The sequence below is a fragment of the Zootoca vivipara genome, chromosome 9 (assembly GCF_963506605.1).
Source record: "Zootoca vivipara chromosome 9, rZooViv1.1, whole genome shotgun sequence".
Taxonomy (NCBI): domain Eukaryota; kingdom Metazoa; phylum Chordata; class Lepidosauria; order Squamata; family Lacertidae; genus Zootoca; species Zootoca vivipara.
The window spans coordinates 272,419-284,984 of record NC_083284.1 but is presented as its reverse complement, the minus strand read 5'-3'; the positions used below and the strand labels follow the sequence as shown (position 1 = coordinate 284,984).

The window sequence follows — 12,566 nt, the reverse complement described above, 5'->3', positions numbered from 1 at the left end:
GCCAGTCTCTGCTGCCTTGGCCTGGGCCTGGCCTCCCTCGCAGGATCGCTGTGGTCAGACCTCACCTGGAGTATTGTGTCCAGTTCTGGGCACCACAGTTCAAGAAGGATACTGACTAGCTGGAACGTGTCCAGAAGAGGGCAACCAAAATGGTCAAAGGCCTGGAAACGATGCCTTATGAGGAACGGCTTAGGGAGCTGGGCATGTTTAGCCTGGAGAAGAGAAGGTTAAGGGGTGATATGATAGCCATGTTCAAATATATAAAAGGATGTCATATAGAGGAGGGAGAAAGGTTGTTTTCTGCTGCTCCAGAGAAGCGGACACGGAGCAACGGATTCAAACTACAAGAAAGAAAATTCCACCTAAACATTAGGAAGAACTTCCTGACAGTAAGAGCTGTTCGGCAGTGGAATTTGCTGCCAAGGAGTGTGGTGGAGTCTCCTTCTTTGGAGGTCTTTAAGCAGAGGCTTGACAGCCATCTGTCAGGAATGCTTTGATGGTGTTTCCTGCTTGGCAGGGGGTTGGACTGGATGGCCCTCGTGGTCTCTTCCAACTCTATGATTCTATGATTCTATGATTAAAAGAGGAGCGTTGAGCTCCTGGGAGGAAAGGCTGGGATAGGAATGCAATGAATAAAGGAACGGGGAAAGGCTTGCCCCGGAGGAAGACATCTCCCAGAACTCTGCAGGGCCAAGAGGAATCGGTGATGGAGTTGGCAAGGAGGGAAGGGATAGAGGACCCCCCCCCCCGCTTCGAGGGCCGGCTCCAGCTGTGGGCAGAGCGCAGGGGCACCTGTTACGTTTCCAGGAATCAAAGAGGGCAGGCGGGGCGGCCCCCTCCCCAGAAAGGAGGAATCCCAAGGACTCCAGGCGGGGGGGGGGGGTCTTGCTACACGCCCCCTCCCCCCTCCCATTTTCTGACAGCTGCCCAGATGGCCACCCCCATTGGCCGCAACAACAGCTCCTAATTGGCTGCGAGCCAGGGGGGGCGCCCGCCTCTCCCCCCCTCCCCAAGCAATCAAGAGCTCATGACTGCCTTATCGCCCATTATCTCTGGTGGAGGGAGAAGGGGGGGGGGCTGGAATGGGGGTCATTATTTGCCCATCACTCCTCATTGGAATTCTGACACCCAAAGGGGGGGGGGTGGAGAGGAAAGGGGGTGGGCTGGGGGCTGACGGAGATTAATCTCCCCAGCCAGCCCAGCAACTGCCACTTGGTAAACGTGCCTGAGCTGGCGGAGCATTAAATCACTGCACAGGAATGGGGAGGGGGCTGGGCTGGGCTGGGCTGGTCTCCCTCCTCCCTGCGGGGGATTCCAACCTCAAGCCCCCCCCTCCAAAGGCTGAAAACGGGAGCGTCGCTGCCACCCGCTGGTCGATCTGAGAACTGCCACTTCTCGGAGTGGCGCTGGGAGACCCTCCCTCCCTCCCTCCCAGTTCCCACTCTTTGGGGTGGGATGGGGGGCAGATGAGGCCAACATGAGACTATTACTCTTCCTGCTCTCCCAGGAGACGCTGGCGGGAGGGACCAAAGGGGCGTGCGGTTTTTCAGCTCTTTTATTCCAAAAAATAGACTCGTATTGAAGAGAAGGCGGGGCTTAAGTTAAAAGGCGTGAGGGAGGGCAGGCGGGGGGGGGTAGCGGCAGGTGGGGGGGTCAATGCTGGGGCTGCAGCCCGTCCGACGGCCCCCCTACCTCCTCTTCTCCTTCACACTGTAGTTGAGCAGCAGAGGCGCCGGCTGCAAAGGGAAGAGAGGGGAGGGAGGGTGAGTGTCTCTGATTTTCAGGGGAGAGGGGAGGTCACCCCACCCCACCCCCACCCCACACCCATGCCCAAGGCCCCACATACCTTGCCAAACCAGCGAGAAAGCCAGAGCTGCTTCAGGGTCATGTGGTCGGGGAGCACCTCGTTGTTGAACAGGATCTGCACCTGGAAGGGGGCGGAGTGAGTCCCGTCAGCACCTGCCAGGTGGACCCCAGGCTGCCTCTCCGCACCTGAGCGAGGGCCTCGCCCTCCTGTTTCCTCGCAGGGAGACCACTTGCCCACCCCACCCACTGCCAACCTTTTTCGACCAGTGGACGCATTTCAGATTTTGAGAGGGTGCTGGTGGGGGGGGCAGTCACAAAACAGCTGCCATGGGGGGTGGCCCAACACAAAATCAAGAGAGCCACCCCCCAGCCACCTTCTGCTGTGTCCTTTTGCAGAGAGCAGACAATGCTGATTTTAGAATCTTGGTGTTCCAGAGGTGAAAGGGGTCCCAAGGGTCATCCAGCTCAACCCCCTGCCACGTATTCCCCCCCCCCCCGGCTGCTCCTTCCTAACAGCCACAGAGAGCAATCCCTCGGTGTTTGGGGAGGGGAATGCAAGGGGGTTACACCCCACATCGCTTAGGGGGTTCCTGAACCTTTAGCCCCATAACTGTCTTTCAAGGAAGAAGAGAGTTGACCATTTTTGGTGGTCCTGTAGAAAAGTAAAAGACTTCTGGGAAATGATATATCATGAATTGAAAAGGAGCTTTAAGATACCTTTCCCCCAAAAAAACCAGAGGCCTTTTTACTTGGATTAACAGGGGAGGGAAGAAGAAGAGGAGGAGAAGAGGATGGATTTGATATCCCGCTTTATCACTACCCGAAGGAGTCTCAAAGCGGCTAACATTCTCCTTTCCCTTCCTCCCCACAACAGGCACCCTGTGAGGTGAGTGGGGCTGAGAGACTTCAAAGAAGTGTGACTAGCCCAAGGTCACCCAGCAGCTACATGTGGAGGAGCGGAGACGCGAACCTGGTTCCCCAGATTACGAGTCTACCACTCTTAACCACTACACCACACTGGCTAGGGACCTAGGGACCTAAAAAAGTTATTTATGTATGTGACAACAGCCACAAGGATATCACTTGGGAACACAGGCAAACTAATATCAGTGTACTGGAAGAAGCAAAGATCACCAGTGTTGAAGCAATGATTCTTCAACATCAACTTCGTTGGACTGGTCATGTTGTGCGGATGCCTGATGATCATCTTCTGAAGCAACTTTAGGAACATTAGGAAGAACTTCCTGACAGTAAGAGCTGTTCGGCAGTGGAATTTGCTGCCAAGGAGTGTGGTGGAGTCTCCTTATTTGGAGGTCTTTAAGCAGAGGCTTGACAGACATATGTCAAGAATGCTTTGATGGTGTTTCCTGCTTGGCAGGGGGTTGGACTGGATGGCCCTTGTGGTCTCTTCCAACTCTATGATTCTATGATTCTAACCACTCTGGAAAGCGTAATTCTGGTGGTCAACATAAGAGGTTTAAAGACTGTCTCAAGGCAAATCTAAAAAAATGTAGTATAAACACTGACAACTGGGAAACACTGGCCTGCGAGCGCTCCAGTTGGAGAACAGCCTTTGCCAAAGGTGTCCTGGGCTTTGAAGACACTCGAACTCAGTACACAAGGGAGAAACGAGCTAAGAGGAAGGCACGCTTGGCAAATCCACACCGTGATCAACTCCCGCCTGGAAACCAAGGTCCCCACTGTGGAAGGACGTGTGGATCCAGAAATGGCCTCCACAGTCACTTAGGGACCCATTGTTAAAACCGTGTTTATGGAAGACAATCTTACTCAGCTACGAGTGATCACCAAAGAAAAGAAGAAGAAGAAGAAGAAGAAGAAGAAGAAGAAGAAGAAGGAGGAGGAGGAGGAGGAGGAGGAGGAGGAGGAGGAGGAGGAGGAGGAGGAGGAGGAGGAGGAGGAGATGCCGAACCAGAATTGGAAACAGGAGATGATACCAACAAAAGAAGAATGGGTAATTCAGAGGAGGGACTATGCCGAAATGGCAAAGATGACTACAAAGACCATGAGATCAGGATGAGAAATTTTTTGAGCAGGAATGGGAAAGATTTATAGATTTATTTAAAAGACCGCTGTAAGTCTATTAAAATGTTAGCAGGCGTCGTAGCAGCTGCCCAGAATCAGCAACAAATGTCTTTACAGGTGGTCTTTGCAGCCCCCAGGAGTCAGGCTGGCAACCCCCCTCCCCAACCCTTTCCAGGCAGGGACCTTACTCACGTGTTGGAGCGCCAGCTCTAACCGGCAGCACAGAACCCGGCGGAGGTGGCGGATCTGGGCCCGTACCGAGCAGCGAATGTACTTGTGCTGGGGGAGGGAAGGAAGGAAAATGGAAATGGGGGTGAAGGGAGAGGCAGCTGGAAAGGACAGGGGCAGCCCCCTCCCTCCACCCCTGGGGCGTTTTCTCTCACACAGATCCCCCCCCCCCCGGTCTCTGTCTCAAGGGATGGCAGAGACGGTGCCAAGAGGAGGGAGAACCCTACAACCCTCCACCCTCTGGCCATCAGCCGCCAGCCTCTCATTGTAGGGTCGGGGGGGGGGGGCTGAGGGCAGGGCCGTCTTTACCCGGGGATACAAAGGGGTGCGTTGCACCTGGGCGCCGAATTGTGGGGGCATCAAATGTATTCTGGGGGCGCCAAATGTATACCTACTGTATACTGATTTCTGTATTTTAATATTTTGTTGGAAGCCACCCAGAGTGGCTGGGGGAACCCGGCCAGATGGGCGGGGTGTAAATAATAAATTATTATTATTATTATTATTATTATTATTATTATTATTATACTGTATCTCGATCGGCAGCAGTGAAAAGCAATGGAGCAAAAGCCACCCCCCCCCCCGTCGCTCTGTTACTCTGCAGTCATTTCCGCTGCGTCGTTGTTACAGGTGAGCGATTTCCCTCCCCCGCAAAAGTCAACAACTTTGAGTTTGCTCCCCCCCCTAGAAAATCTGGGGGCAGTTAAATTAAATTTGGGGGCACTGGGCGGATCTTTGCACCCCGGCAGCGCATAGGCAAAAGACGGGCCCTGGCTGAGGGGGAGAAGGGAGCGCTGGAGTGAGCCGGGGGGGGGGGGGGCGGAGGTCAGAGGGGGCTCTTCTCCAGGCCCGGGCCCCCCCCATGCCGCAGCGAGAGCCCCCCCCAACGCCCCGGCCTCCTCACCTGCAGGATGTGCTTGTTCTTCTCTTTCCCAGAACTGCAAGAAAGAAAGAAAGAAAGAAAGAAAGAAAGAAAGAAAGAAAGAAAGAAAGAGAGAAAGAAAGGGAATTAGAGCCTTGCTCTCTGCCCCCCAAGGGGATGTGCAGAGGACTGGGGGACCCACAAGATCCCTTCCTCCCCCTCCCCCTCCCCGCCCTCCTTTCCTGGGCGCCCCCCCCCCCCGGCTGGAGAAGAGACCCTGCCATTTCCCCAGAGGCCCAGCTCTTGCTCTGCGCCCCCTTCTCAGAAAGGCCGGCGGCTCCTTGCCTTCGTTGTGGCCAAAGCCCCAGAGCGCCCCCTAGTGCTACGCTGGGGCACCGCAGCCTGGCCTGGAGGAGGGAGAGGGAAGAGCCCCCCACCGGTGGCAGGCCATCTGTGGGGCGCTGGGGGCTCACCTCTCTGCTTCTTGAGGGGCACAAGGAGCCAGGAGCTGGGAAGAAGCACCGCCCATCTTTTGCAACCCCACCCAGTGGGAAAGCGCCCCCCCCAGCAGCAAGAAGAGGCTTGAGCTGAAGACCAGGCAGGGTTGGGGGGTTAGGGTTAGGGCAGGGCTGGGGGGCACATGCCCCCCGGCCAGGAGGCTCACTGGACGGCTGCCCTGCTGGCCGCTTCAGCTTCAAGGGACGCCAACAGAGCCCCCGCCCCCAGCCACCGAGGGGCCTGTGGAGTCGGCAACTCTGGGTTACTCAAGCAAGCGAGTCAAGCCACGTGCTACAGGGAAGGCAAACTTTCACTGCCCCCCCCCCAAAAAATCCTGCTGCCTCGAGTTTCCCTGGGACCCTGCAAGCCAGCCTGGTGCTATGTCCAGGGCCAGATTTAGGTTGGATGTGGCCCTCAGCTCCTGAAGGGAATGGGGCCCTTTCTATGTCCAGCTGTCCTTGGTCAACGACAAATTGCCACTGTTTTTTGTGTTGAATAGATGCTATATGGTAATTGATGGACCTAAGAGGTATCTCAAGCCATTTGCACATCACAAAATATGTATTTTATCCAAGTAATGGTTGAACTGAAATACAATGAAGAAGTATATTAACAGTGAAATACTTATTAAGCCCTAACTTAAAAAGATTTTTTATATTTTAGGGAGCAGGCTAGCAGGCAGGGCCCATGACTTACATCATAGGAGCCTACAGAACACAAAACACTGTCGCTGTATGTAGCTTTTATTTTATTTGTTTTTTTATCTTCTATTTTGGAAATGTACATCCAGGTTTTTTTTTCTTTGATTTTTTTGGGGGCCCCAAGAGAGTGGGGCCCTAAGCTATGGCTTGTTGAGCTTCTGTGTCCATCTGGCCCTGGCTGTGTGCCTGAGACCCCCTCCTGCCGCTGCCCCACAGAGGCCGCCTGGAGGTGCAAAGGCACAGTTCTGGCCCCCCAGCAGCTGCACCTCTGGAGACAGGGCCGGGCGAGGACTGGAACCTGCTCCAGGTCTGCCTGCAAGAGGCCACCCGCCTGACCGCACTCCCCCCCCCCGGCGTCCATCGCCACCCCCACCCCCGCCATCCTCACCTCTGTTTTTCCAGGCACAGCAAGACGTGCTCGTCAAAGCGGTAATAATGGGCCCGCGAGTGGTCAAAGGCGGTGTAGGGCAAGCCCACGCGGTCAGAGGCCGAGTCTGGGGGGGGGGACGAGGAAACAGTCAGGACCGCCGGCTCTCTCCTCCCTTTCCGTGGAGGAGGCCTGGCAAGCCAGCCCTCCTCTTCCTGCCCCCCCACCCCAATTCAGGCTCAAAAAGAAAGCACCCCCACCTTCATTGCTGGGTTGGGTGACGCGCTCCAGGCCGCGGGATTGGTAGAATTCTCGGATCCTCTTCTCCTCGCCTGTGGAAGAGAGTCGGTCGTCGCTGGAGTCATGGGGCAAATCCCGGCCAGCTTGCACCGACCCTCCAAAAGGGGGGACCCAGGGAAGGAGAAGGATGGATGGGGGGGGGCTCGTCCCTTTCCTCCCGGGGGCTCCTGCCTGGATGGAGCTGGAAGGCTGAGTTTGGGGGAGCCCCCCTGCAAGCAGATGTTTGTGGCCCCCAAGGCGGCAGGCAATGCCCCCCCCCTTGCCTCAGAGGCTGCCCTGACAACCGCTCTGTTGGGGGGTGGGGCGCAGAGGAGGCCGAAGGACTCTCCGTGCTCCCTCCCTGCACTTACTCTCCTGCAGGCCAGGCACCAGCTTGTAGACAATGTCCTGCATGACCCGGTCCAGCTTGAGGTTGAGCAGCGGCTGCGTCTCGTGGATCTTGGTGCTGCACATGGGGCAATACTTGCTGGTCTGAAGGTACTTCACGATGCAGCTCTTGCAGACTGAGAGAGAGGGAGGGAGGGAGGGGGGCGCCATGAGGCTTCCTGAGCTGGACTGGGAGGGGGTCCCGCCAGGGCAACGCTCCGAGCCCCTTTCCCTCTCGGCCACAGGAGAGAAAACTGGCTGGATCTTTAAGCTTCAGAGGTTCCCAGGCTTTTTGGGGTCCCCTCCCAGAGCAAGTAGATAAATAGATACCGCTACATCAGGAAGGTAAACGGCGTTTCCATGTGCTGCTCTGGTTTGCCAGAAGCGGCTTTGTCATGCTGGCCACATGACCTGGAAGCTATACGCCGGCTCCCTCGGCCAATAATGCGAGAGATGAGCGCGTAACCCCAGAGTCGGTCACGACTGGACCTAATGGTCAGGGGTCCCTTTACCTTTTTATTCCTTAATAATATTATTTTACTATTTATGTGAGGGACCCAGGTGGCGCTGTGTGTTAAACCCCTGAGCCTAGGGCTTGCTGATCAGAAGGTCGGCGGTTCGAATCCCTGTGACAGGGTGAGCTCCCATTGCTTGGTCCCAGCTCCTGCCCACCTAGCAGTTCGAAAGCACGTCAAAATGCAAGTAGATAAATAGGAACCGCTACAGCGGGAAGGTAAACGGCGTTTCCGTGCGCTGCTCTGGTTCGTCAGAAGCGGCTTTGTCATGCTGGCCACATGACCTGGAAGCTATACGCCGGCTCCCTCGGCCAATAATGCGAGAGATGAGCGTGCAACCCCAGAGTCGGTCACGACTGGATCTAATGGTCAGGGGTCCCTTTACCTTTACCTTACCCCAGAGCCGTAGCCAGGGGATCTTGCGCCCCTGGCAGAAGCGTCCAGATTGCGCCCCCCCCCCCAGCCACAGACAAATGAGCTCTTCTTTCCGTCTCTCCTCCAACCCCCCCCTTCCACCCATTCAATTCACCCTCTATAAAAACATTTCTTATGGGGCAATAAGAATCAATATTTATATTTATGGACATACTTTTAGCACCCTAGCTACGGCCCTGCCCCTCCCCCTTGGTTCCACAGGTGCCCCCCCCTACCCTATGGAAAATGTTTTCCAAAACTGCAGTTTGCAAGACCCACCCAGGAAGATTAACACCAGAAAACCCAAAACAGTTACCATTACTTGAGCATTTCTTCAAAAACTAGCTGAAGCTCTTTAGATCAATTCAATGAAAGGGATGAAGGTGTGGACCAGGGATACCAGCATTTCAAAGCCTGATGGTTATTTAAACTCCCAGCACCCCCCCCCCAGTTGCCTCCTCATCTCTTAGGGCCCTCCCCCCCCCCGCACCCAGGGATGCTACCACCTACTTTGGGAACCACAGGTCTCGCCCTCAGATGGCTGTTAACCAGAAGGTTGGGGGGTCCGATATCCCCCCATATCAGACACGCCCCCCCCAATCTCTGCTTTCCAACATTTCCCTCCAGGCAGGGAGGGGGAGCACCCCTTTTGCGGTTTCCATGTGAGAGAGGAAGAGTTTGGCGTGGGGCGATCTTAACCTCTGAGCAACAGCCTCCACCTGCACTGCTCCCCCCCCCCAACTCTGGTCCCCCTACTCCTGGCAGATCTCCTCCAAGGGAAGGTGGCCCTCATCTGCAAAAGGCTGCTCCTTCTGTAGTTTCACACACCTCTCTTTGGTCAGGAGCATCTCTCCCCCCCCTCCCCAGGATAGTTGGCCTGACCCCCCCTTTTTTCCTGGCGCTACTCACAGGTATGCAGGCATTCGGTGATGGTGGTGGCATCGATGAAGTACCCGGCGCAAAGGAAGCAGACAATGTGCTCGTTCAGCTCCTTCATCTTCACCCTCACCTCCTCCTGGGGACAGGCAGGTGGATTATTAGACCATGGGGGGGGGCAAACTCAGGCCCAGGGGCCTGATCCGGCCCAATCGCCTTCTCAATCTGGCCCGGGGACGGTCAGTGTGTTTTACATGAGCAGAATGCGTCCTTTTATTTAAAATGCATCGCTGGGTTATTTGTGGGGCATAGGAATTGGTTCTCCCCCCCCAAAAAATATATATAGTCCAGCCCCCGACAAGGTATGGGGGACAGTGGACTGGCCCCCTGCTGAAGAAGTTTACTGACCCCTGGATTACACAGATTGGGGGGGGGAGACTGCTCAGCCCCTCCCTCCCAGCCGGCCAAGAGAGCTGCTCCTCTACCATCTCTCTCTCCCCATAGAATTCCCCCTCCACTGCCAGCCCAGTGCCCACTGGCCAAATCCTTAGCCCCCTGTTTGAAAGACAGGCCCCAGCCCCCCCCCACTGGCCTGCTGGAGGGGCAGCTGGACCCACACCCTTGTCCCTACGCACAAGTCCAAATCTAAAAGGACCGAGTTCAAAACCCGGCTCTGCCACGGCCCCTTTTTCTAGTCTTGGTCAAAGCTCCCTCTGCGCTTTAGACCCCCCCCCCCCCGCCACAGAACAAGCCTCCCCAAATGAAGACGTGCTCCGTGAACACCCCTTTCCCCCTGCGGATTGTGTCCCGCCTCCATTCCTGGGCCAGCATTCCTGGGCCTTGGTTTTCCGCATCTCCTCTGAATATTGGGGTGAACTGATGCCGTTCCCAGGACGTCTGTTCCTGTGCCCTTATGCCCATTTAAACCATCCCCACATCAGGCAGGATGTCCAAAGGGAAAACAGCAAGCAGGTTCCGAGCATAAGAGCAGCCCTCTCCCCTCAACGTTGGTGGGCATGACTGCCTCCTGTGGCAGTGAGTTCCACAGTTTAGCTATGCGCTGAGCACAGGAGGACTTTCTTCCTCTGTCTTACGAGAGAGGGAGGGATGCCAAAGTCTGGACCTGCCTGCTGACAGGTGAGCAGTTTGCCTGCCTTTGCCACGCGAGGCTCCAACCCCCCAGTTCTTCCTCCGGGGGGCGCCTGGCTCAACAAACTACAACTACCATCCTTTCTGGCCCTTGGCTAGGCTTGCTTGAAGCTGTAGTTCTGCAACACCTGGAGGCCACAGCTTCCTCCCAGCCGGCACAAAGGGTGTGGCTCTGAAATCAAGAGCTGCCCTTTGGCCAGGAAATGGCCTGAGGTGAGTCTCCTTCCTCCTTGGCCTCAGTTTGCCTGCCTGAGAAATGGGGCCAATAACAACTTGCTCTTCTCAGGACAAAGTCTTGCGGCACCTGAAATGATGCCAGGGCAGTGCAACGGTTAAGTGTTGGACTGGGAATTGGGAGACCCTGGTTCGAGTCCCCACTCAACCAAAAAACTCACAGGGTCGTTGTGGTAAAATGGAGTTCCTTGTGGGGAGGTGGGGAAGGTGGCATTTACAAATCGGAAACAAAATGAAACATCTGTCGGAAGCAAAACTGCCTGTGGCGAATCTGCCATGAGACTCTTTTTACGGCATCCAACCCATCATGCCACACTTGGAGGTGGCAAGGAAGGTGGCATGCTTTGGGTGGGTTTGAAGAGGCCCTCAGCTCCTGAAGGTCATGGGGCCCTTTATATGTCCAGCTGTCCTTGGTCAACAACAAATGGTCGCTGCTTTTTGTGTTGAATAGATTGGAATAGATCTGAGGCAGTGAGAGATTTTACTTTCTTGGGCTCCTTGATCACTGCAGATGGTGACAGCAGTCACGAAATTAAAAGACGCCTGCTTCTTGGGAGAAAAGCAATGACAAACCTAGACAGCATCTTAAAAAGCAGAGACATCACCTTGCCGACAAAGGTCCGTATAGTTAAAGCTATGGTTTTCCCAGTAGTGATGTATGGAAGTGAGAGCTGGACCATCAAGAAGGCTGATCGCCGAAGAATTGATGCTTTTGAATTATGGTGCTGGAGGAGACTCTTGAGAGTCCCATGGACTGCAAGAAGATCAAACCTATCCATTCTTAAGGAAATCAGCCCTGAGTGCTCACTGGAAGGACAGATCGTGAAGCTGAGGCTCCAAGACTTTGGCCACCTCATGAGAAGAGAAGAATCCTTGGAAAAGACCCTGATGTTGGGAAAGATTGAGGGCACTAGGAGAAGGGGACGACAGAGGACGAGATGGTTGGACAGTGTTCTCGAAGCTACGAACATGAGTCTGACCAAACTGCGGGAGGCAGTGCAAGACAGGAGTGCCTGGCATGCTATGGTCCATGGGGTCACAAAGAGTCGGACACGACTAAACGACTAAACAACAACAGATTTGTTTAGTCGTTTAGTCGTGTCTGACTCTTTGTGACCCCATGGACCAGAGCACATTTAATATATGCGAGATGGTCATTGATGGACCTCATAGGTCTCTCAAGCCATTTACACATGTTGCCCTGCAACCAGTCCATGCAGAATGTCGGCACCCTCTATATAGAAAGGAGCAAACCAGGGATATTTTAGGGAGCAGGCTAGCAGGCGGGGCCCATGACTTCCACCATAGGACTGTTGCTGTCTGTAGGTTTTATTTTATTTATTTTTTATCTTATATTTTGGAAATGTACATCCAGTTTTTTCCTTTAGATGTTTTTTTTGGGGGGGGCCCCAAGGTACATCTTCTACATAAATTTGGCACTGGGTTAGGCCAACGTCCTCAGAAATGCACCCCACCCGCTTTGTGGTGGCAGGTGGCCTGGACTGCAGGGGGCTGGACTAGATGTCCCTTGGGAGCCCCTCCCAACTCTACCATGCTAGGATTCTATGACCCCACACAGGGGAGCAGGCAGGACTGAGGAGTGCAGCTCCTGCGCCTTTAACAGGGAAGGGACCCCCAGGGTCATCTAGCCCAACCCCAGAACTCCAGCCGGCGCCCCCGACCAATCAGGAGGTCAGAAGCCTCCTTAGCCCCGCCCCTGAGCGTTCCACCGCCCCCTCTGCGCACGCTGCCACGGCTCCCCTGCTGCGCATGCGCCCCGGCCCTCGACGCCCCGCGCGGCCCCCGCTTCCTCGCCTCCCGGCCCCGCCGGAGCCTCACCTCGTTGCGGAGCGGGTCCATCTTGTAGACGGCCTGGAGCTGGTTGCGGAGCCGCATCGCAATCGCCATCGGGCCCCCCTGAGGAGGAGACGCCATCTTGGAGCTGCCTCGCCCACTTCCGGGTTGGCCGGGGGCGGGGCCTGTCGCCGCGGCAACGGCTGCTGGCGTCACGCCGAGGGGAGCGCGCGGGGCACGCCGGGAGTTGTAGTTGGCGGCCGGGAAGGCAGGCTGCTGCCCGTCAGGTCGAGAGGGAGGGAGAAAGATTTTTTGCTGAGCAGCCAGAACATGGAAATCTTTTTAAATTATATAATTCGGAATGTATAATTGGCTTTGTTATTTGTATTATGATGTGGCAAGATTTGATATGT

At 55.4% G+C, this 12,566-nt stretch overlaps 1 protein-coding gene across 1 annotated transcript; it reads right to left on the bottom strand.

Annotated features, from left to right (window-relative positions):
- Window positions 1–1,488: 1,488 nt before the first annotated feature.
- PCGF1 (polycomb group ring finger 1) lies at window positions 1,489–12,331 on the bottom strand. The gene is made up of 9 exons (XM_060278271.1): window positions 12,199–12,331; window positions 9,010–9,115; window positions 7,156–7,308; window positions 6,766–6,837; window positions 6,527–6,632; window positions 4,982–5,015; window positions 4,042–4,128; window positions 1,847–1,927; window positions 1,489–1,736 (listed from the first exon to the last, which is right to left on the bottom strand). The coding sequence occupies exons 1-9, from the start codon at window positions 12,292–12,294 to the stop codon at window positions 1,689–1,691; spliced, it is 783 nt and encodes a 260-aa protein (XP_060134254.1). The 5' UTR covers window positions 12,295–12,331; the 3' UTR covers window positions 1,489–1,688.
- Window positions 12,332–12,566: the final 235 nt, after the last annotated feature.

Excerpts from the sequence above, each read along its gene's own strand:
- PCGF1 (XM_060278271.1), bottom strand. The coding sequence starts at position 12,294 with ATGGCGTCTCCTCCTCAGGGGGGCCCGATGGCGATTGCGATGCGGCTC. Across the intron at positions 7,309-9,009 it reads CACCGAATGCCTGCATACCT|TCTGCAAGAGCTGCATCGTG; the intron begins GTGAGTAGCGCC and ends CCTCTCTCTCAG. Across the intron at positions 6,633-6,765 it reads CACCCAACCCAGCAATGAAG|ACTCGGCCTCTGACCGCGTG; the intron begins GTGGGGGTGCTT and ends CCCCCCCCCCAG.